Source organism: Drosophila gunungcola (genome assembly GCF_025200985.1).
Source record: "Drosophila gunungcola strain Sukarami chromosome 3L unlocalized genomic scaffold, Dgunungcola_SK_2 000002F, whole genome shotgun sequence".
Taxonomy (NCBI): Eukaryota; Metazoa; Arthropoda; class Insecta; order Diptera; family Drosophilidae; genus Drosophila; species Drosophila gunungcola.
In genome coordinates, this window is record NW_026453178.1 from 33,834 (window position 1) to 56,894 (window position 23,061).

Here is a 23,061-nt window from a genome sequence, read left to right on the forward strand (position 1 = left end):
AATTTCGTTTGAACGAACCAGCGAATGTGCACCGAACATGGGCTTCGACTGGTCTGACAGAGAAGATCACTTGGCTTTCTAGCTAGTTAAATTTTTTTTCAAATTTTTTTTTTTTGCACGTCAAACATAATTAGGTAAGAAATCGATTTTTTTTTGTCAAATTCCTTTTTCTTACATAAATAAACTTTTTAAAAACTATAACACTTTTTCAATATACATGATAAAGTTTTTAAATTAAATTATAGCTATCAATAAATTTTTAACTCCTATAAATTTAAAACAATGTTTTGATAGCAAATTTTAAAAAAGAAAATACATTTGTTTTTAATAATTTTGCTTATTGCTTTATACCTACCTTAAATAAATTCTATAAGAGGAAGAAAACCATATGTTTATCTTGTGAATTTTCCGGATGATTAATGGGATGAAATATTTAATTTGTGAAATACAATCATAATAAAGCCCCAAGCTAATGATTTAAAATTAATTTAACAAATTGTTATACATTTTTGAAATGTATTTTGCTTAAAATATTTATTTGTCAATATTTGTTTACGGAAATTTAATTTAAGGAGTAACAACGTCTTGTGTAAGCACATGGTAAATAATAAACAATGTTGTGGGTAAATGACTACCGAAAGATTTAGTTATTCAATTGAAATAAATATTTATTGATTTTTAAGGTGTTTTTGAACCAAAAACAATGTGATATTCAGCGACGTCGACTGACAGCACAGCCAACAGCGCTGCTGATCGGCGATCGTTAACTGGACTTTCGGTTTCGACTGAGCATTTTCAGTTCGTCTCGGGACTTCTAAGCGATCGGTTTGGTTTGGTTTGTGTTAGCTCCGCCGCGCCAGCTGGAAATTTGTATCTCAAAGATTGCAGCGAGTTTTATTCGTTTTGTTTCGCTTGGCATACGGAAGCGGCTAACGCAGAATCTGGGGGAAAAAAAAGCAGGACGTGGAATCATATATATTCCTCAGTAAATTTTATAAATATATTTTTTAAAAGCCCCATTCACGGTCTTGCGTATAATTTATTGTTCAAAAAAGCCAAACGACGGGTATCTGTTTAGTGTCAGCGCGAAAACTCAATTCAATTTACTGTTTGTGATTGCAAATTTGACATAATTGTGTTTTGATTTATTTAAATTTCGGAGGCATCTTTAAATAAGGCATATAATCTGGCCACGATTATCACCGCATTGAACCCGCCGGTCAGTTGGAATTTGTTCACTGTGTGTAAGTCGCATGCAAATATTGTTAATTAATTGCAATTATTTATGAATTGAATGTGTGTCAAGCGACGTGCGACATTTCCTAGTGCATTAATCTTGCTCAAAATCGATCCTGTCTAGGAGTTTCGTGTCACTTATGGACGTAATTTGCATTTTATGGTGCGGCTAACTAAGTTGTCTGGCGAAGTGTCTTTCATTTATGTGCCTTAACTACTAAACAATGCCATAAATGGGTTAGGAATTAATTATCGTGTGAACTTCCAGACCATGTCGTTATTAAATTCTTGTAAATAAAACTATTAATTAATAAGTGGCTTATCATGTAGGAAATTTTGTTATATTGTAAAATTTTTCTTGTGTTATAAAATATACAGATGATTATTTAAATCTTTTAAAAATTTTTAAAGTAAATTAAATATTTAATAATTCTATTCATATATTTTTGAAGCTTTAAAATATTTAACGATAAACTCAAATTTGTTGTAAAATATATATTTTTGGAGTTTTGCTTTTTCTTTACAAATTTGCATATCAAACTTATTTCCTTTTGATTTCATTTTAATATTTTATAAACTGTCTATCTTATTTATTTTAATCTTAATAAATTCTGAGCTTAGATAAGCTATACATTTGTGTGCCCTCGCCCATTTTTATGTCAACGCATATTAGCTAGATATGTTAATTTTATGACATTATCACCATTACAAATTTGTTTAAATAATGTGACAAAAGCGGAAAACGCAAGACATTTGAATAACTTTATAAATACTTTCCATTGTTTCGATTAGTTTGGGAAACAATTATGCAAGGGCTAAATTTGTTTGTATTTTTTATTGTGCTAATGCATTCTGCATTTTGACACATATCGTTCGACAGGTGCGCAATCAAAATTTGTAGTTTGGGGCACGATCCGTTGAAAAGCGATCGTGCCTTCCTGCATATCATAATCTTTGCTTAAATATTATTACTATGGAAAATGCCACCGTAGGGGGATGGGAAGGGGAAGGCGGATTTGTTGGTGGCGCATGTCCATGAGTTTCTTGTTTTTCCTTCGCTTTGCTAATTAACCAAAGTCATTTGCATAAATTACGCAGCTAACGGTAACTGGGTTTATGTCTTTTGTCTGGCTTAGTTCCCCCGAACAAAGTCCCAGGTCACCGTGAGCTTTGGGGGATATGGATATGGTATATGGTATATGGGATATGAGACCAGGGGGCATGTGTGGGCGTGGCCTCCGCCCCCTTGCAGCTGCAAAGCAATTAGCAAAAGACTGGACATGCCAGCAAATTGAGCTCTGCTGTTGAAGTTTTCCTTTTTTGGGTCGCTGCAATTGTTATTGAAATGAGTTTTCGCATTTGAAGTTGAACTTGCAGGCGCTTTGTGCAGTGCGAAAAATAACTTTAAAGGCTAACTAATAAAAAGAATTATTACCCAAAAAAAAAAAGGGAGAAATATACTCAAAAATACAATATAATTATGTATATACAATAAAAAAATAATAATAAATAATATTTCTTCTTGGCATTTAGTTAAAATTTTCATCAAATTTACTTTTTATCTGATACTGAATCCATAATGGTTTTAAAACTAATTTGAAACAAATAATTTCATTTTCTAAGACTAAGAAATATTTTGATGGCCATTATTAATTTAACAATTTCATTAATGCTAATTAATTGCTTTTAAATTTTGTTTCATATTTAGAAATATAATCTAATTCATTTCAGTTTCCTACTGAAATAACATGATCAAAATTGGAAATCGCATAAAAACTGAATAAAGTCCTTAAGCTTTTATCATACCTAATTGCTGATCTTTGTTATCCTATTAAAATTAATCTTATATTATTTTTCTGGGTGTAGGAAAGGGAGGTGTTGGGACTTTGAAATGTCAAACTGTCGATGCTGAACATGTTGCATAGTTTTCGCTTTTCATCTCTGACTTTGTTAGGGAAGAAACGCAGCAACAAAGGCCAACAACATTCCTTTAATTGGACTGAAAGTAGAGTGTAAACAAAAAAGCCGCGATCGAACGACCCACGGCCCCACAGCACCCCCCTCCCCACTGCCAGTTTGTTGATCTTGTTAAAAAATAAAAACATTCAAAAGGCAAGAGGGGGGAGGAACGTCAAAAGTAAACGAGATACAAACTCCGGGCAAATGTGTCATGATTTTGCATATTAAAGACAGCTACACAATATCAACAGATGAAATAAAACACCATGTGAAATATACTATCAAATGGCGGGGCTGGGACACACTATTTCTACCCATCAGTGCTGTCTTAGCTGTCGTGGGAAAAACGAAGACGAACCAGTCGACCAGAACAATAAACAAAGCGAAGGAATGAATGAAATGTGTAACCCCGCCGTCCTACGGCAAATATTTGGCAATCTGTCAGATAAGATACTATATATACGATAATCCTCCGACACGTTCGGTTATTGAACCCCAAGAGCAGCATGAAAATTGTGGCAGCAGTGGGTGGTTTTTCCGCCTCGCTTTCCCTCCCGTTTTCACATTATTCTCAAAGTGCGATCGTACATCTACTGCAGTTTTCCCGAGATCTAAGGCCTTTTGCAGCCCATCTCGCCTGTCCAGATAATGTTAATAAAAGCAGCGCTGAAAAGCGTTTGCAACAGCAACAAATTGGAAAATTCGATTTTTTTCTCGAGCCGCCATAAAAGAAAAAAAATGCAAAGTTACCAAACAATTTCTCGTTGTTGGGGATCCCCTCGGCAGGCGGCGTTAAGCTCTTAGTTTATCTCTTTATAAGAACTTGAGGAGTGGCCCCGATTACACAAAACATAAATAAAAACGCATGCTAAAGTGGCAGCTGTTTGGAATTGCACACAAAAAATGTTTAAAAAAAGTGAGAGAGCGGCGGAGGCATTTAATTAACATTTAAATGGCTGGCCGTCGGAGGAGTTGTTAAGTTAAATTACAGCGCTGCCCAAATAAAACCGAAAGATGATCAATTTACACACCATTGAACACGAGTAAACATATTCGAGAACCCGAGGAATATCCGAAAATAACGAAAAATTTCCATAATGATTGCGTTAATTAAGTAATTGGTGCAGTTTTAGTCACGCGTCACGACATGATTAATTTTGAAATGCAAAAACTTGTATTTATAAAACGGAATTGTGCTTTTCTCCCCATTTTTTTTTGTCAGATTCTTCCTCGACAACTATTTTCCCGACAACCAAAACATGTCACATGGAAATGAGACATAAGCAATGTTTGTGGAGAGCTTGTAGAGGCAGAAAATAATATGAATTCGATAAGAAGGAATTTAAAATATGATTATTTAATACTTTTTATTTTTTTATTATTTATTACAACAAATTAAACATTTTAAAACTGAAATATTATATGTTTATAATTGATTGTAAACCAATTAAACATTAAAAAAGTAAGAGAAATATATTACAATAAATTGATTTAAATTAAAATATTAGTGAGGAATTGCTTTCTATGCGCTTATGAATTTATTTTAACGTACACAAGTTAGTTTTGTTTTTATTTAAATATTTAAAAATAAAGCTGTTGACTTACCATTAAAAAAAAAAGATTTCAATTTGTTTATTTGTTTCTCTAATCTTTGGTATTTTTCTATTGAGCACTGAATCACAGTTTTCGGGGACTTAGATTAGATTACCTCATATCTGGACCTCACCGTACCCCACAGCTTCCTAAATGCTGTGAGATATATATGTGCCTGTACGCATCTCTGGTGATTCATTGGCCATAGCTCATGTCTGGGTCAGCTCACAGTTGCAGATACAGATATAAATATAGTTTCAGATACGGATACTCCCACCGAATCCCCGTGTCTTGTCAGGGTGACAGAAATAAAGTTGACACTTTTCCGCGCCTCTAGCAGTGTTTAGCCCCTGATTTATGTGCTGGGAAAACAAATCAATAACATTTAACACACACTAATTTCAAGACCCACAGCATACAGACAGATACAAATTTATGGCAGCCTTTGCATAAATTCCAGCTAAACTGCAACCACGACCCGAAAGTTGATTTATAAATAATTCTTAAGGCAATGCCCCAGCTATTAATTAGAGATATATCAAAATATAGCCGCCGATCGGTTGTGGGCTGGCTCTATATACAAACATATATATCTCAAAATACATCTCCACCTTTTCGGGTTCAGACAAACGCCGCGCGATTTGATTTATCTCCGGACTGACCGTTTTTGGCAATCCAGCAAGGTCAAGGCGAGTTGTCAACTCGGCTTAGATTTCAACGGAATCAAGTTGTTTTTCCCTTTGGCTGGATTTCTTCAACTCTTTGGCTAATTTTTGTATTTCGATTTTTTTTGGTTCATTTTTCTGTCTGCAGTCTCGATTAAGTTTTGTGGCGGCGCCCGAAAAACCTTTTTACCACTTTTTGCGATTTTGCATTTCTCGGAACTTTTGCAGAGTTATGACAACTGGTTGGGGGCTGGGTCTGACATTTGGCAGTCATTTGAGTGGCAGTCGAGCCCAAGGGGTTCCAGGGTTTCACTTACTAAGCGGCTTAAAACCACACCTGATTGATACTGCCCCTGCTCTTTTCGATTTTGATTTCCATGAGTTGCATCCGACAAAAGGGTCAGACTGGCCACGTTTCCTCAACCAACTTGCTTACAATTTCTCAATTCTCAATCTTTGGCTGGTGTTTTTTAATTAGCGCCGCAAATGTTAATGACGACTCGGGTCCGCTGTCATTCGAACCTATCAAAAGATCTTTGGAGTTTGTCAATTGCAATTGTACACTGCGGGAAAAGAAATATTAAGCAGAAATTTTCTAATGTAAAACTATATTCGAAAATTAATGTGTTAAAAATAGAACTGTGCGTTACGCAGGCCACATAATTTGTATTTATTGCCTTATTGTTTAATGAGCTTTTTAAAATAATATTTTAAAATATTTTTATATTTGAAATTAATGTTTATAAATAAGTTTTTAAAATTTCTTTTATAGGCGACCAATTTCTATGCTGTTTGTCTTGAAATTTAAACTTTACTGTAATTACAATTGCATTTAAATCAACTAGCTTGCTCTGGATTATTGCAATATAGTAAGATAACAGTGCACCATTTTTCGAAATTAAAAAACAAAAACGGACATATGTTAGATTCACTTTAATGAGCAGGGCGTTTGGAACCATAAATTCAAGTGGAAGCAATGAATATTAATAAGCTCACTGAGCAATTGCAATAATGGGTTTTTATGGGTTAGGGTGGTGCGACTGTGGGGAAGGGTGGTGCGTTTCTGACAAATGAGATGCCACTGCTCACAGTCCCGCAGTGCGTGATATTTTGAAAAATGCCACTGAACAAAGCCAAAATTGATGCACATTTTTCGCTTCCGGCTTCGGTTCACTCCACTTTGCTTCACGTTTTGGCATCTCCTGCCGGTTAACTGTTAACGCGTTTACTTTTCTTGTTGTTTAACGTGTGATTTATCAGCAACCGAAAACAAGAAAAAAAAAAAAACAGAATAATAATCACAGTCACCGTCATCATCGTCGGATGTGTTGAACAAATTGCCTTTGTCTCTGGGCTACAAAAATTCGAACCGTACTTGGAAGTGTTGACCACTCGACCATGAAAACCGTTGGCCCCATCAAGAACTGGGTTCGAAAAAGTACCCACATTACTTCCTTAAAACCATTTCATTATGTCTCTAAAGTTTTGGAAATATGAAAACAATGGAATTTTTAAGATTCCTTTGTTTGGTCTACTTTTTTGTAAAGAATGTTCCTTAATAAATTCATAGCTTTTTAAAAATGTATTATTATGGTTATATGTGGTTAATATATGGAATTAGAAAATAAAAATAAAATGTATATTAAACATCACACTCATAAAAAAACTGAACGTTTAGTCTTACTAAGTGTGTCTTGAAATTAAACTACAGTATTAATTCAATACTAAATAATGCAATCCCTGTTTTTTAATTTCTATACCGAAGAGTCTAAAACTGTAGTTAATGGCCTTATTTTTTGTTTTTAACTTTCATGGTATTAATTTAGTACATATCTTATTGAGTACTTTTTCATACCCAATAGTTTAAAATTTACGTAATAGTAGTTTAGTTTCTATGAGCTATAAATCAAGATCAATCCTAATTTCAACCGCAAAGTGTACCTCAGTTTCTTGATGATCCTGTAACATTGTCTAGACTCTAGTTAATACATTTATGCTACCTTTCAATTACCCGATGATGGACAGACAGGTCGGCGCTCCGTCAGACAAAGGAATCGGTAATGAGGAGCGGTGGATCCGTCTTGTTGCTTACATTAAGTGAGGCGTGCAAAATGCCTAGGAATTTGAATGAGAACGAAAGTGAATGTAATTGAATGGAGGATGGGGTTTTTGCAATGAAGAAACAAGTTCAGCACTTAATAAAGTCAGCGCTCTTTTCTTTTTTTATTTTGTTTACAGTTCCATTTAGCGAATTGAGATAGTGGGACGCCATCAACGAAATGCCAGAAATGATTTACTCCAGCCTTTTCCTGCTGCTCTGCTGCACAATCCTGCTGCTGGGAACGGCTGTGTCAGGTGCACAGAATGGTAGTTTTAACAGCACTAGTCCTCACCAGAACCGAACTCACCGAGGACATGGCCATGGCCATCGAACGCGTCATCAGGGAAATTACCTAGCCACGCAGCAGAGGCAGCAGCGCAGATTACAGTCGCTGAGCCAAGCCAAATCGGATGTGGAACTACTGCCCGGGGTCACCATGCAGGAGGTCACCAGATTACGACGGGTTCAACCACTCAATCCCTATAATAAAGTGCAGACACGACGCCTCCACCAATCACGATCGCTCTCCGAATGGGATTATAATACCTATAATATCCTGACCAACACGTTTGGTCCGCCTCCGCCGCCGATGCCTTCGTCACCACGGGCCGGAAAGGGCGAGGATAACACCCAGGATGTGGAGTTCATCGGGGTGCGGGAGCGGGGCAGGGGCTACTCCTTTGTGCCCTCGGTCAGCACCAGTGCCCCACCGCCGAATCTGAACAGGAGATCCGCCAGTCCTGGTTTTGGCAGCAGCTTGGGCACCATCCCACCACTTGTTCCGGCCAGGAGGGGCTATAGCTACACCACCACAACACCTCCTCCGCTCACCACCATCACCACCGAAAATCCCTTCGAGACGAACACCATTGGTCGGGGCTACCCCAATGATCCCAAGGAAATGGAAAGGTAAGTGGAATACTATTAAATTAAAAGAGTTTTAAAGAATGGAGTTGGAGATGAGTTGGCTGAATGTTTTAAATTTTATGGAATTTGATAATATCACTTAAATATCTAATTGACCTATTAATTTCAAAGATAAATAACGAAACTTACTTAAATAATAAAACGTTTAGAGATATTCAAAATATTATCTTAATCAACCAATTAAACGGCACCGAAGCCTACGAATATTAACCTTGCAATCTTCGGTTCATTGAGCCACGGCGAAGAGTAATGCTTTTGGGTCCACACCCCTGGGATAGATGAAGATGGAGATCTGTTGGGCGGGGCGTGTCCGATTGCATTTATCAGAGTCTCAGCCCGTCGGTTCAAGGTTGATGCAGCCATAAATTGACCGAAACGCCGGCCGAGATTTACCTTTGGCCCAAGATCTGCGGCTTATCGCGTCGCCCATAAATTATTTAAATATTATGACATGCAGCGCTTTCAATGTCAGCAGCTGCGCTTCGCGGGGCTAATTCGAGCCCAACAGAGACCAGTCCGGACCAAATGCCAGCCAACTGGCTGGAAATTAGCCCCAAGGCCAAGTGGCCGTGATTTTTCCAACCAGCTGAAGCACTTCAATTGTCGTGTGTCAATTGCAGCGAATCAATGAGCGTGCACTTGTGTTCGAAACAATTGCAATTGCAGCTTTTTAAGTGTAACATGCCGATCTTCAGTTAGATATGGCTTGTCTTCGCCTTCTTTTTTTTATTTTTTTTATTTTTCTGTTTCCACCGAACTGGCCAAGATCGCATCGCGATGGCATTGACTCCAAAAGGCAGTCTGTCGCCTCCAATGGTCGTGGTCTTTAAGGTAATGAACTTTAACTAGTTTTCAATTGCCAGTGCCCGATGTGTGTTTTCTAATTGGAATTAATGCCAGTCTACTTAAGGGCACGAAGGAATGCCACTGCAATCCTACGCCTTTGCATCTGCCCCGGGAACACGCCGCGTATGCGCAATCTGAGAGCTTAGTGCTGCAGTTGCAGATTATGACACTTTTTGATTTATGCGGTAACTGCCAAAATCACGCCACAAGGCAAACACACAGCCAGCATCATCAGTCACAGCACAGTGGCACAAAAATGTTGCAGCAAACACTTTAAGACACTTCAAATAAATTATATTGTCAATCTGACAGGTTCATTATTAATTTGCTAAAAATGTAAATAGATATGTAAGCAAAAGAAACTTTCATTGGTTTTTAAAGAAATAAACAGAATGGACATTAAAAACATTTATTTTTTAATGCTTTACTTTTAAAAGAGATAAAATGACACACAAACTACTATAAATATTTTATAGTGCATAAATTTTAATGCAACTATTTATTGAGATTTTATATGCTCTTAAATGTAGTCTTTTATTGCAATATAATCTGTGCAGAGTATAAATTTCTAAAATTATGTTAATAATTATATTATTTCTTTTTTTATATTTTAAAAATAATAAAATATAAGTCCCAGTGTACATAATGTACAAATCTTCTATCTTCTGGCTTCATTTTCCACTGTTATTGCCCCAATACGTAGGCGCTGCTGCCTTGCCCATTTGTTTTTCTATTTATTTAAGCACTGCACGTGCGATGCCAAGAAACTGGCAACTTCAACTGCAAGTGGCAAGTGGCAAGTTGCAACAGAGCATATGGAAATGACTTCTCGAATGGATTGGCTTCGCTTGGAGATATTCACACGCCGCCATCAGCACATAAATCCCCCTCTTGCCAACGATCGAACCTGGTTAATGGCCAGTGCAACGTTTCAATTGCGGTTACAGACTCCGTGTTAATCAGCGTCATACGCGGCGATTTGCGGATAAAAGTGAACTTAAGTCGTTTTCCGCTCCTTAGGCTATGATATCACTGGAAAAAATGCACATCAGCAGCACTTTAAATTGATTTAATCCTCTAAATATATTGGCTTGCAGGGAACAAAACTCTAAAAACATTTTATTTCATAAATATTTTCTTTTTCTGAATCAGGTTTAAATCGAAATAAATAGTGCTCCAAGATTTTTTTCTCTATACAGCACCACCAGAGGCGAAGGAAATTAAGTTTTTAATTATCTACTGCGTGTTGTAACTCTATATGCAAAAGCCAAAACATTTGAACCGAAAACTGAAACTGAAAATTGGTTGTATGCTTTAGTGTTTTGGCTTCTGTTTGATAAATTCAATTGATGTCTGCACTGTGCATGTTTTGGCCAATTTGTTGTTGCTGCCGTGGCAGTTGCAGTTGCATGTGTCCGACAGTTGATTGATGTCTGTTTTTTTGTTTTTTGTTTTTTGTTTTTACTACTGCTGCTGCTGCTGGTAGCGCATATCGTATTGATTGACTTTTGATTTGGCTCCGCAGTTGCGCCATCACCGATCGGGAGTGATCTGAAACGCGAGCCAATGAATTAATTATAGATTCCAGACTTCATATACGTGGAGGTGTTGATTCAGGGAGGGTGCATGTAATTCGGTGGGCGTGTCCCGCTTAAATGCCACTTGCAACTCGATTGGAGCCGCAAGATACTTGTACAGATATCTCTTTACTAGCCTAGCATAGGAATCGAAAACAAAGCAGGGCCTTGACTTCAATCAGCCGCAGCAATAAAAGCCAAAAGCAACAATTGGCAAATGCACAATCAAATGAGACAAGAGCCAGCGCGGAGTTATGTGCACTCCGAACAGCACTGTGACCCCAGACAGAGCCACAGACTGCACTTAGAAAATATTTGGTAATTAAAATGAGCCAACAAAATTTGGGGAAAACATATGACCTACAAAATTGTAATATATTTATTTTGACTTTGAATAAATATACAAACATTTACAATATATTATTTATGTTATTTTGGACAAACTGAACTAAAAAAGAGTATTTATAATGGGTTTAATTTTTTTCAAATCCTCAATAATATTGTTATGTGGTTGCGGAAGGATAAAGGTCAAATTCGTTTTTGTAAACGTTTAGAAAGTTTAAATTAAATGTTAATACTCACACTAAAAGTCCTTGTTATCCTAAAGAAATATTATATATTCTTGCCAAAATCAAATTCAAGCGGTGAAAAATGATTTATTTTAATTTGCCAAAAGGGATGACGTGTTTAAGAGCCATAAACTCGATTATATATTTTTTGAGTGTGCGACTTAGACGGCAACCCAATCGCAGCTGGATGCGAGTCAGGGCTCGAGTCGAGTCCGCCGCCTGCAAATTGCTTGTCAACAATCGACTTTGGCTCCGAAACCCAAACTCCAGGCCAGCGATAATTATGGACACAAAGGGGAAACGGGGGCGAGTGACGAATGATTTGATATGCTGCGCTTGGAAAAACTGCACTTAGAATGCGGCTGGGCCTGTGAAAATTCGTTAACATTTTGCACCGTGAAGCATTGTGCTCAATGGCTACGCCTACGCGTGCCAAGCAAAATAAAAAAAAAAACAAGTAATCTTGAAGACTCGATGCCTTTAAGTTTCAGCTCTGGAGCTGGACCTGGAGCCATAAGCTCTGGGCTTATCTGAAGTCCAAGTCATGCCATCGGGCCAGGAAACCTTGGCCCAGGCAGAAGCTCGTTTAATGAGTTTTTCTTGGGATTCATAAGGGGGCAAACTCGGTTTACTCCTACTACTTGGGGCAAAAAAAAAAACATGTTCACGTGCTCATCAAAAATCAGCGGAGTACACGACGTGATACGACATCAATTGAACAAATTGCTTGACAAATGCAAATCGTTGATTTGCCATCTCAATATTCGTTTTAATTAAGATGGATTTCTCATTCAAGCGGATGCAAACTTTATTGAACCCTTTTGGAAACCACGTTTTCGAGAGGTTTATGGCAGCCTGCACAATTTGGTGGCCCCGATTCCTCAATTAGTCATGGTCAGAGACACTGTAAATGGATCAGTCTGGACACCTATAAAGGTGTCTCCGGAATTGTCTCAGTTTATTCGGGTCAAAGGTCTGACAAACATATTTGTTACACTTTCCCTCAAGTGTGACATGTGTGGTATTTGTTGGAGTATCACTTTACCAGTTGAGTTATTTACTCACGATATTGAAACCTATTCAAATAAACATAAAATAATTAATGATTGAGTCACGCTAGAGTTGAACGGAAAGCCAACTTTTGGGCTTCAGAATTGTTTTTAAGTTGTAAGACATAACTATTTCAAAATACATTATAAAATAACAACTGTTGTAAAATGTACAAAAAAAAAAAAACAATGGGCCATATAATAAACCAACTAACGATTTCTAGTTTTTTATCTGAAAGCAAACTGTTCAGAAATATCTATCACACCTCAGGCTTAGCCATAAACCATAATGAAAATTTATTAAATGAATATGCAAATCACACTTTATGGTCTAAATTTACGCCTATTGTCTGCTGCTCTGTCCACGCCATGCAATTAGTGAGTTTTTCATATGAACATGAGTAAGTCACTTGCAACATGGATTGGACAGTGGACAGTATACGGTGCACAGTGTACAGTGGACACTGGACAGATGGACAGCTACGTCACAATGGAACTGCATGGGCTCAGCGGTAATTTGCAAATCACGCAGCTTCGCATCTCAAGTTGGAAATTGGGTTAATGCAATGCTGGGGGGGATTGCGACTGGAGACTGAAAGCAGTTCCCTGGTAACAGACAGATTACATGGAAACCCGTTCGAGGAGTGGCTCGGGATGGGGGGTCATGGTGATGGCGATGGCGATGGCGATGGTGACGTTGTCTTTGCAGTGCTTTTGTCTTGCAGCCAGTACAAAATACAAAATACAAAAGACAACAAAACTGCGAGCGCCACACACGAGCACGAACCCAAAAGTCAGGACAGCACATGACGCACAAAATTCCAGCCATACGTGATACACTTTACCAAAATTCCAACAAAAAATAATTACTTAAAATGAAATGACTCAAAAGAACATAATTTTTAAATTATTGTTTCTTCTATGAGTTTAATGCTGCATGATAAAATTCCCGGAATATTAATTTTGCTTATTGTTCTTATGAAGTCAACTCTTCTGATTGACTCATCAATCAGCATCATATCAAAGCTCATATAATTGAAATCACAATGCAAATATCCCAAGCTCAGAGATTCAATCTTTCTTAATTTACTTTAAAAAAAAGCTTACTGTGACAAGAAAACATTTATTCATATTTAACTTGTTTGGTTGTTGATTTAAAAAATTTAAGAAAAACATTTGAAATTGTACATTTTTGTTTCCATTTCACATTATTTCCAGAAGCTCATGAACAACTTTTCTTCCACTTTAAAATATTCCATTTAATTTCAAAAACGAGTTAAAAATTGTTCATCTCCATATTAACTGTTTCCTTTTCTAAATAAAATCTAATATTATAAAATGAAGAACATTTACCTATGCATTTGTTATTGCATTTTTGCTGAGTGTATCAGATAAGCATGCTAGTCTGCAAGGAAAGCAAACAAGACACGCCATTTGGCTTACTTAATTATGTTGCAATTGGATACCGAGCGGTGCAACATACAACCTGGGACCTGGGACTGCGCTTTGGGATTGGGTTCGGAATTGTGGAGTATGTGGACTGGACTGGATGGGATCGGTTGGCGGCGCTGCACTTGCTCCACTGAAAGCGTGGGCTGGGAGATTCTTTGGAAAATATCTTCATCTGGGACATTTCGGCAGCAGCTTCTTTTTGCTTTTCCAACGCAGAGGGCTTTCAAAATCGGTTACGGCCTTTTCACTCGTCGTTGCGCGATTTGGATCTCAATTTTCAGCATTAACATTAGGAGTGTAACATACAATATATGTATGTATAACAAAGGTAGTCCGAGAATGGGGTATGTTAATTTGATGAAAACTTGTGTGCGTTTGCCGTTTGGCTGCGCTTTTGTTGGCCAGTTCATCGGAAAGACCAAAAGCCGACGAAGAGGTGGAAATACTTACGGCAAAACAACGTAAAAAATGGAAATCGTGCACGCCTCTTGCATTTCTCTGGCGTTTTCTTTGGGTCTTTGGTTTTTTGCCTTTTTGGTTTTTTGGGTTCGGAGAAGGGCAGAGGCAGCAGCAGCAGCAGCAGCAGCATCAACAGAACAGCTCACGTTGCCACTAATCGGATTTTCGGCCACGGCTCGACACGGCCGTTGTTTAAACAAGTTTGGGGCATTAATCATGATTTACACACCGACACCGACACACACTCTCAATCACATTCACACTTTGGCAGCAGAGGCTGCTGCAGGGTCCCCACAAGAAAAGGGCCCCGAATTAGTGGGAGATTTCGAATGCACAAAAGGGGGGAACAAAAAAATACAAATGGGGAGGAACCCATTGACAGGCATCGAGATCGCTTATCGCGCGATTATGTTGTAGGGAAAAACTCAAGGGGCTTGGGCGGCCACTGAACCCCACTTCCTCGGGGGCCTCAACCATCCTCTCCTATACCATATAATCAGCTCAGATTACCACAAAATAGTGCTCCATCTTCATCGCATCGCGAAATCCCCATTTTCATCTCCATTGCAACTGCAATGTACAATGTACAATGTACGCCGCACGCCGTCTGACACTTGCGGCAATTTTCTTTTCACTTTTCGCAACAAATTCTTTCTGCGTCTTTTATTGCATAATCTGGCCAAGAGAGCAAGACAAATTTACAGCCAAATTAGAACTGGCTGGCTGCGGTTAGCCGTGACTGGCGATTTCTGCCACGAAATCATAGGGTGCAATTCAAATGCCTATTGGCTTTATCAAGAAGTTTGCCGACGAAGAGATCTTGAAATCTATTGGATATAACACAAGAAATAATCTTTGAAATTATTTTTTTTTATATGTAAAAAATGATCTATATATTAATCTTGAAAGGCAATTAACAAACACTTAGCATAATTACGAATAATGTATGTCTAAAAACTTATTAAGGACTCTCCTCTTCACATTAATAATGACTTATAATGAATTTTTTAATTTTTGTATTCTGAACTCTATTAACATTTGGCATGCACGCAAGTATAAAATTATCATAGATTAGAAAAAACTTTTATTCAACAACTTAATTTTCAAAGACAGAAAATTGGTTGTTATTGCACTTTAATTATTATTTATTATTATTGTTAAAATATAACAAAAATTATGGATTTATTCCATATATATTAATTTTGAGTACAGAGATTTGTTATTTTTATATAGTTGTTTTCTTTCAAATTGTATAAATGAATTTTTAAATATTTTTTTCAAAAAAATGATAACATTAAAATTGTTTTAGCGAATACGTGAATAACAAAATTTAATGGCGATTGTTCGCAAGCCATGCCTATGTCTGAAAATATTTGAATGCAGCATCTGCAGACACTAAACTTTAAAATACGGAAAGCAAAGAAGTTTCCTTGGCGTAAGCCAACACATGGTAGCCAACAAATGATGGCCATATATTATCCCGATCTAGAAAAGTCCAATCTGATTTGTTGCTGACAAGTACTTCAAAGCAATGAAGAAATTCCAGCAGTGTTTGCCCATTTTTGGATAAGGAAGTAGCGGCCGTGATGGGTCCGCTTCCCATGGGGAATTCTGGAAGTCTAACTGAGAATGGCAGGGAATCCCCTCCTGCGGCCTGGGTATTTGTCCAGTCGCATATTGGATTTCCACTTCAGTCGCCGCTGAGTGCTGTAATAATTCTCTGTGCAAAAAACTAGAAAAGAACAAAACCGAAAGCGGTAGAGCTGCTGCATTGGCTGCATTTTCTGCTGGCTGCTGACTTTAGTTGCACTTGCCAGCCGTGGACATGACTGAAATATTATTAGAAACGGCGAGGCAGTGCGTCGTCGACGACTTTGTGGCATCTTCCTTTCCTGGGAGCCGTGGTCACATAGGCGTTGCATTTTACGCTAAGTAAGAATCCAAATAAAGCTGGGCCAGCTGGACCAGGAAGCACGTCTAAAAATGTTCGCCTCCCCTGGCAGCTGCTTCTTCTGTAGCTTCTTTCTTCATGGCTGTCGTTGTCGTGGTTGTTCCTCTGTTCCTGTTCTGTTCTGTTCTGTTCAGTTCCTCTTGTCGTTGTTGTCGTCGTGGTCGTGTTACAAGTTACACGAAGAAAAACGGATGAAATCCTTTTTTAATTAAGATTTATTTTCAAATTATCCTCCTAAAAATCAAAAATTACATTATAAAAGATACAAATTTAGTCTTTCTAAAATATGTTTAATGCTCTAATTTAATGATTTATTTTATAAATCCTCTATTTACAAAGGAAAGCTAAGAGTGATTTGAGTTACTGTAAGGTTTTGTATTTTTTGTATATCACTTTTTTCAACTTATATTTTTATTTTTTTACAATTAATTTCGAATTGTTTTTTGTTTAGTTTAACGAAATGCAGAGACAATCTGTGGAAAAGTAAAGTCTAGATTTGGATATTTTTTAATAACTTTTTAGAGATTTTAAGTCAAAAACCATTTTCCATTTTCTTTTCTTTTCTTTCTAAAAAGAAAGTTTAGTGAAATTGTGAAGGTGAAGTCTTATAATTTTATTATTTCCCTACATTTTCAACTTATTTTCTTGAGCAAACATAAATTCAAAAAGTTTTCTTCCAGTTTAGTAAAATGCAGAACAGAGCAGTGGGTGAGTGCATCCAACTCGCCTAATGATGCAGTGCAGCTCGCTCTGTTCTGGAATTGTGCATTCGCTGGCCGGGCCAATTTAAATTCTAATTCCATGTAGCAAATCAGATTAGCTGCCCAGTTGGCGGACCACAAATGGCCCAAACAGTTGGCCCAAGCACCCCGCACTTGAGCCACCTTTTCGGCCAAGTTGGGGGCCAGCCTTTTGGCTTTGGCTTTGGCTTTGGCTTTGGTCTTGGTCTTGGCCCGGCCCAAAAAACCATTTTCACTCCTCCTTTTGCAGACGCGGCCGTAAAAATTCTTTTTACGACTGTGGCAACAATATTTTTATGTTTTTATAAATTTATTTCACATTTTCATTTGGAAACCAGATACACAGAGGCAGAGACTTGCACTTTTCTCCGGCATATCTACCATAAGCTGTTTACTGCCGTTAAGTGTCGCCAAGTTTTTGTGGCTTAGGTTTTTTACTATTCGCTTTAACTGTTTTTTAAATGCATTCACATGGCAGTTGTTAAGATTGACAAAATGCAAACTGGTTTCCGAAATGGCCCAATATCGAAAGAGCTTAATAATAATGATTTAAATCGGGTTTAACTTTATTCAAAGACTCTTTATAATGCCGGGCCATCTAACTGGGGTTTCATATTGGCTAAACCCCATTTTATCTGCCTAATTTGTTCAGTCATAAAAGAGTTGTACACAAAGGAAACTTCCAGATCACAATTTTAAATTCCATCACAAAAGCTTAATAAAGTTCCCAAGGTTTTGCTTATTTCGAACACAATGAGAAGTGCAAAAGTTGCATTTTAATTAAAAAGTAAACTTTAGTGAAGGGAATTAATATTTATCAATTTACGGGGCTTTAGTCAAGGATAAAAGTTTAAATTAATTTTATTAAAAAAAGAAAAGAAGGGTCTGGCGTATAAAATATTTTAAGGAAGTGTTTTCTTTTCGTTAACTTTATAATCCTCTGCCATTTAATTTTGTGGAGACATGGAAAATGACTCATCTTCATGAGGGCACAGTGCCGAGATTTTTATGAATCCCGAGCTCTATCCATTTATTAGCCGAGGGCCCATCTACGCACTCCATTAAGCCCACACACCCGCTCGGGGTCACCTCTTGGCCTGCAGCCATCGATGGCTCATTAATTTCTGCTTGGCGGCCAATGAAAATAAATCGTAAATCAATAAAGCGCATAAGAAACTTTGGCCCGTGTTTCGGATCCCCGTTCCCGTCATTTTTCTCCGCCTTTCTTTGAGTGCATCTTTTGGTTATCCTCCTGAACTGACCAATATATATCGCTGGTTGTGTTTCTTGTAAAATTTAACTGTTTTCATTTTTTTTGATTAATTGGCCTGCTTGCATTTTATTTCTGGTGGCTGCTGCTCTTCATCTGTCTCCGAAAAAAGCAATTTTGATTGATGTTTTTATAATTTTATGGGCCTGTCGGAGGCGAAACCCTTGGACTTAACTGAGATTTTACTTCTTCTGAAGCCGAAGGAGAATACTAAGGTCTAGCCACAGGTGTTCGGGCTTTCAGCAATTAAAAATTCAAATTTAATTTTAGCCTAAACGTTTCTAAACAAAGCAATGAAGCCATTCACGAACACACACGCATGTGATTACACTTTGTCTGGCGCTGTCTGGCGCAGCGGGATATATACAAAGCGTCGGTGGGCGAGGGGGCGTGGCGGATCGGCAGGGGTCAGGGGTGCATCGTCTGCATGTGCACACAGAAAAAATTGTGTATATTTTTGCAATTCATGTAGTATAATATGAAGTTTTTCTTAAAAGTTTTTTGGATTTAAGCAATTAAAAAAATATCAAATATACAATAATTAAAAACCTTTTTTTAAGACTTGTCATTATACTATACAAATTTAATCTTAATTTGTATACTTCTGAGAGCCTTTCCAGTAATTTTGAAAATAGTTCTGAACTAAGTTTGAAATTAATTTGAAATTTAAATTATATTTTTTAGAAAAGGCTATTATTAATAAAGAAAAAGAAAAAATTATTAAAAGAAAAAAAGTTAAAAATTTGTTAAAATACAGTATTGGATTTTTCATAACTAATTTAGCGTTTTATGAAATCAATAAACCAAATTGTGAGGCTATTGTGTTCTGATAAAGTTAAGAATCGATCAGATTGTTTAATTTTGTGTTTGTTTTTGTGTATTGAACCCGCTCGGAGATTTATGCAGCCAGCGGATTGGAGATGGAAATGGGAATGAGCATTTCATGTTGCACTTTGTTGGCACAGTTTCTTCTTTTCCAGCGAAGACTTCCGCATTTTGTTGGCCGTTCTTGTTATTGTTTTCGATTGAGGCTGTATCTTTAGCTGGTTCCGTTGCCGTTTGTTTGGCGCCCTTAACGCTGAGAATGCTGGCGCATAAATAACGTGAGAATTATGGTACAAGAGAAGCCAGTTACAGCTTACAGCAGACAGGAAAAGAACCAGCGCATAAATATGCATGCGCGGCAATAAAGAAATTGGTAAATGTCCCGGTCGCAGGACCATTGTGGCCAACTGTGTGCCACTTTCCGCTTTTAAATCGCGAATTTTGGCCAGCAAAAAGGCCAAAGCGATCGCTGCAGTCAGTCGTCACTCAGTGGCCACGTCACGCGTTCGCAATTGTTTTTGGCCCGCATTGCCAATTACGACACCATCAGCAACCAGCAACAACAGCAGCAACCAGCAACAGCAGCAGCAACTGCAGCAACAACTGCAGCAGCAGCAACACCAAACACCAGCGTTTATTCGCAGCCTCTCAGGCCTGCCAATTTATGGATGCACCTCGCTTTTGGGCCAGTTTGCCTTTTTTTTGGCAACCAAAATCAAAAACCGCTTATTATCAGCGCTTTTTATGTTTGTCTGCTTGGGGCCAAAGGTCTTAAGAGCATTGGTACTTTGGATTTGGGTTGGGTTTGAGAAGCACTGTTGCATATACATGTGTATGAGGCAAGGAACCAAGTGTAGTGGGTAGATGGGTGTGTAGTAGCATTGAAAAGGCCAAAGTAGGTGTTGAATGAGCTAGGTTTTACGCATTAAAAATGTTTATTAAAAACAACACTTTCGGGAAGAAATTTTAAACATTTATCATATTTAAGTATTTAAAGTTTTACCTTTAAGTATCAATAAACTGACAAAACTTAATCGTTATTTTGTTATTCAGTGAACTTACTTAGAAAATATCATTTAAAAATATAAGTTCAAGTTCAAATTAAACAAAATTATATTTTGAAAAAAAAAACGAGCCTAAATATTAATCATGTTCAGAAGCATTTAATTATTAAACAAAACATCAAAGTTTGATTCACAAAAAGATAAGCCTTTAAAGTTTAATTTTTTGTTTATATAAATAGTACTTAGAATTTCGATCAAAATTTGAAACAAATAAATTAAATACTCTTCTTTAGAATTACAAATTTCAAATAAATATTTAGCATATGAAAACCACATATTTTGAATATTACCATTTTTGCCTATCGTGAACTGGAGCAGTTGGTTGCCTGGTTGCGTGGTTGCCAGTTTTTAGCCAGCTCCTCCAAATGCAAACAAATGACATGGCCGACATGGCTGCAAGTCATCGGTTGGGAGCATGTCGTGTTTGTCATCGCAGATACGAGACACTGCGTTCCAGTCCGCTGGCACTTTCCCGACACTTGTGTGACAATTGCCCAGATCCCACTCCCAAATACAACCTGTTGGCCGAGGCTCTGTCGTTATGACAGTAATTGGCCGCCGTCGTCTGGAAAAGTCAGTTTCACTTTTGCTGATGATGAGCCGCTGATTTGGGTCAGCCCCTGCCATCCAATCCAATCCAATCCAATTCAATCCAATCCAATATTTCACACCTCGCTCTGGTTTTCCTTGTACTCGCTTTCAGGCGGCACATTTGCATGCAACAGCGAACGGTGACGATGCCCGTGAAACGGACGGAGGTCTACTCCCGTCCCACCTGGAAGCACATGGCCACGCCCTGCCAGCCGCCCACCTACAATGGCCAGATGTGCACCCGGGTTCAGGTGGTCCATGAGAAGGCCTACAGGGACATCATCGACCACAAGACCGCCCAGCAGATGAGCTACGACTGCTGCTCGGGCTGGAGCCGGGAAAACCCAAGGGCGGATGCGTGCATGAAACGTGAGTACTTTTAAATATTTGTTCTACCATTAGAATTTAAACTTGGCTATTTAACTGTTGAGTTTTACCACTTATTTACACTGTACTTCATTTAAATTATTTTTGAATCAAAATGTTGTTTAAAGAATTATATTATTCATTTTAAAAACCTGAAATATTTTGTAACATAAAACTTAAATCGCGCATACGACTAGGTAGCCGCCTAAACATTTTTTTTAACAGCTTTATACAAAACCAGAACACAAACTTCTTTAATATTTTATAAGTAAAAGATGACTTAGATTGTATTCGATTTAATGATAAGACTTTTTGGCATAAAAATATATATTTTCTTTGTTTTTCTAATCCCTATACAGCTGTTTGCTCCACCCGATGCCAGAACGGCGGAAATTGTACGGCTCCAAACACATGTAGTTGTCCTTCGGGCTACACAGGACGTCACTGTGAGCAGGACGTGAACGAGTGCCAGACGGAAAAGCCCTGCGATCAGCAGTGCGTCAATACACAGGGCTCCTACTTCTGCCGCTGCCGCCAAGGATTCGTCCTGCAGGCGGATCAGCAGAGCTGCAAGAAGGTGTCCACGAATGCGGACGACGCCTTCGAGGCGCGGGATCTGGAGAACGACATTGACGACACGGATGCGGAGGTGGTGACGCGGCTGCAGAAGATCGAAAAGTCACTGGCCAACGAGCGGGTGCACACCAACGAGCTGCAGAAGTCGCTCCAGGCCACCTACAGTGTGGTGGACACACTTAAAAGTCGACTGAGCACGCTGGTAAGGATTCGATAAGACATTTTTAATAACCATTTTAAATTTACAGAGTTAAGGCAATACTATTTACTTTACATGATCCTATGACAACATTTATCTTAAGCTGATAAAATTATTTTTAAGATTGGATTGCAAACATTTATCGTTTTAAAATTTATAAAAACCTTGTAAACATTAGTGCTTAAATTTGTTTATTAAAATATTAATTCAACTGCCCTACTGAAGAAGCTGAAAATAATCTTAGTAGAATTGAATGGTACCGAACCAGAAAGGCATTCAGTAGAAATGTTTTTTTTATTATAAAATATGTTAGGCACTTGTATAGCTTTATTATATAGCTTTATTTGCTTAAAAATGTTTCTTTTTTTAACTTAGTTTTATTAATTTACTTCTAATTACTTGCAGGAAAAGCAGGCTCAGGACGTCAGTCGACTGCAGACGAATCTCTACAAGACGGAGTCGCGGACCAACAAGCTGGAGGGGATGCTCAACCTGCTGCTGAAGTGCCGGAACGGCCCCAATGCCAACTGCCCCTGAAACCAGAACTGCATTTCCCTACGCTATTATTAAATGTTAGTTAACTTAATTGACCACTCTGTTCACGTGTAGCGGCTCCTGTTTGTAAGCCATTCCCGAATGCGAGTCGAGTGCCTCTGTAGTCTCTAGTATCAGCCCTCGGATCAGGATCAGGCTGTTAGTACTTAAGCGAACGTGTCATAAATGTATCGAGATCTGAAGATCTGAAGTTTTAGCCGTAAGCGCACCACCGCACTCTGCACCGCCCTATTATATGTGGGTGGTGCACCGATAAGTTTATGCATGTATCTGTATATAATTTTAATGTATATGAGAAATCACTGCACAAATAAATGCATTTTCTGATTTGAATCGGTGATATTTATTGAGGGTTTACTGGAAATTTAATAAAAATATAAACTTTCTGGTGGACATGTGCAAATTTTAAGTCGCCGAGGCTATTCAAAATAAAGTGGGTGACGAACTTTAAGACGATCATTTGGCCAAACTAAAATTACCACTCCGTCAAA

The 23,061-nt window shown here is 37.9% G+C and overlaps 1 protein-coding gene across 2 annotated transcripts; it reads left to right on the plus strand.

Moving 5' to 3' along the window:
- The first annotated feature begins 790 nt into the window (after positions 1-790).
- Positions 791-22,903, plus strand: LOC128257475 (uncharacterized). Of its 2 annotated transcripts, none has more exons than XM_052988493.1 (5): positions 791-1,244; positions 7,692-8,463; positions 20,987-21,243; positions 21,600-22,018; positions 22,421-22,903. In XM_052988493.1, exons 2-5 carry the CDS (start codon positions 7,733-7,735, stop codon positions 22,550-22,552), a joined length of 1,539 nt encoding a protein of 512 aa, XP_052844453.1. In that variant the 5' UTR covers positions 791-1,244; positions 7,692-7,732; the 3' UTR covers positions 22,553-22,903. The 2 variants fall into 2 exon arrangements, with proteins under 2 accessions (XP_052844453.1, XP_052844454.1); XM_052988494.1 differs by having other exon boundaries at positions 791-1,219.
- Positions 22,904-23,061: the final 158 nt, after the last annotated feature.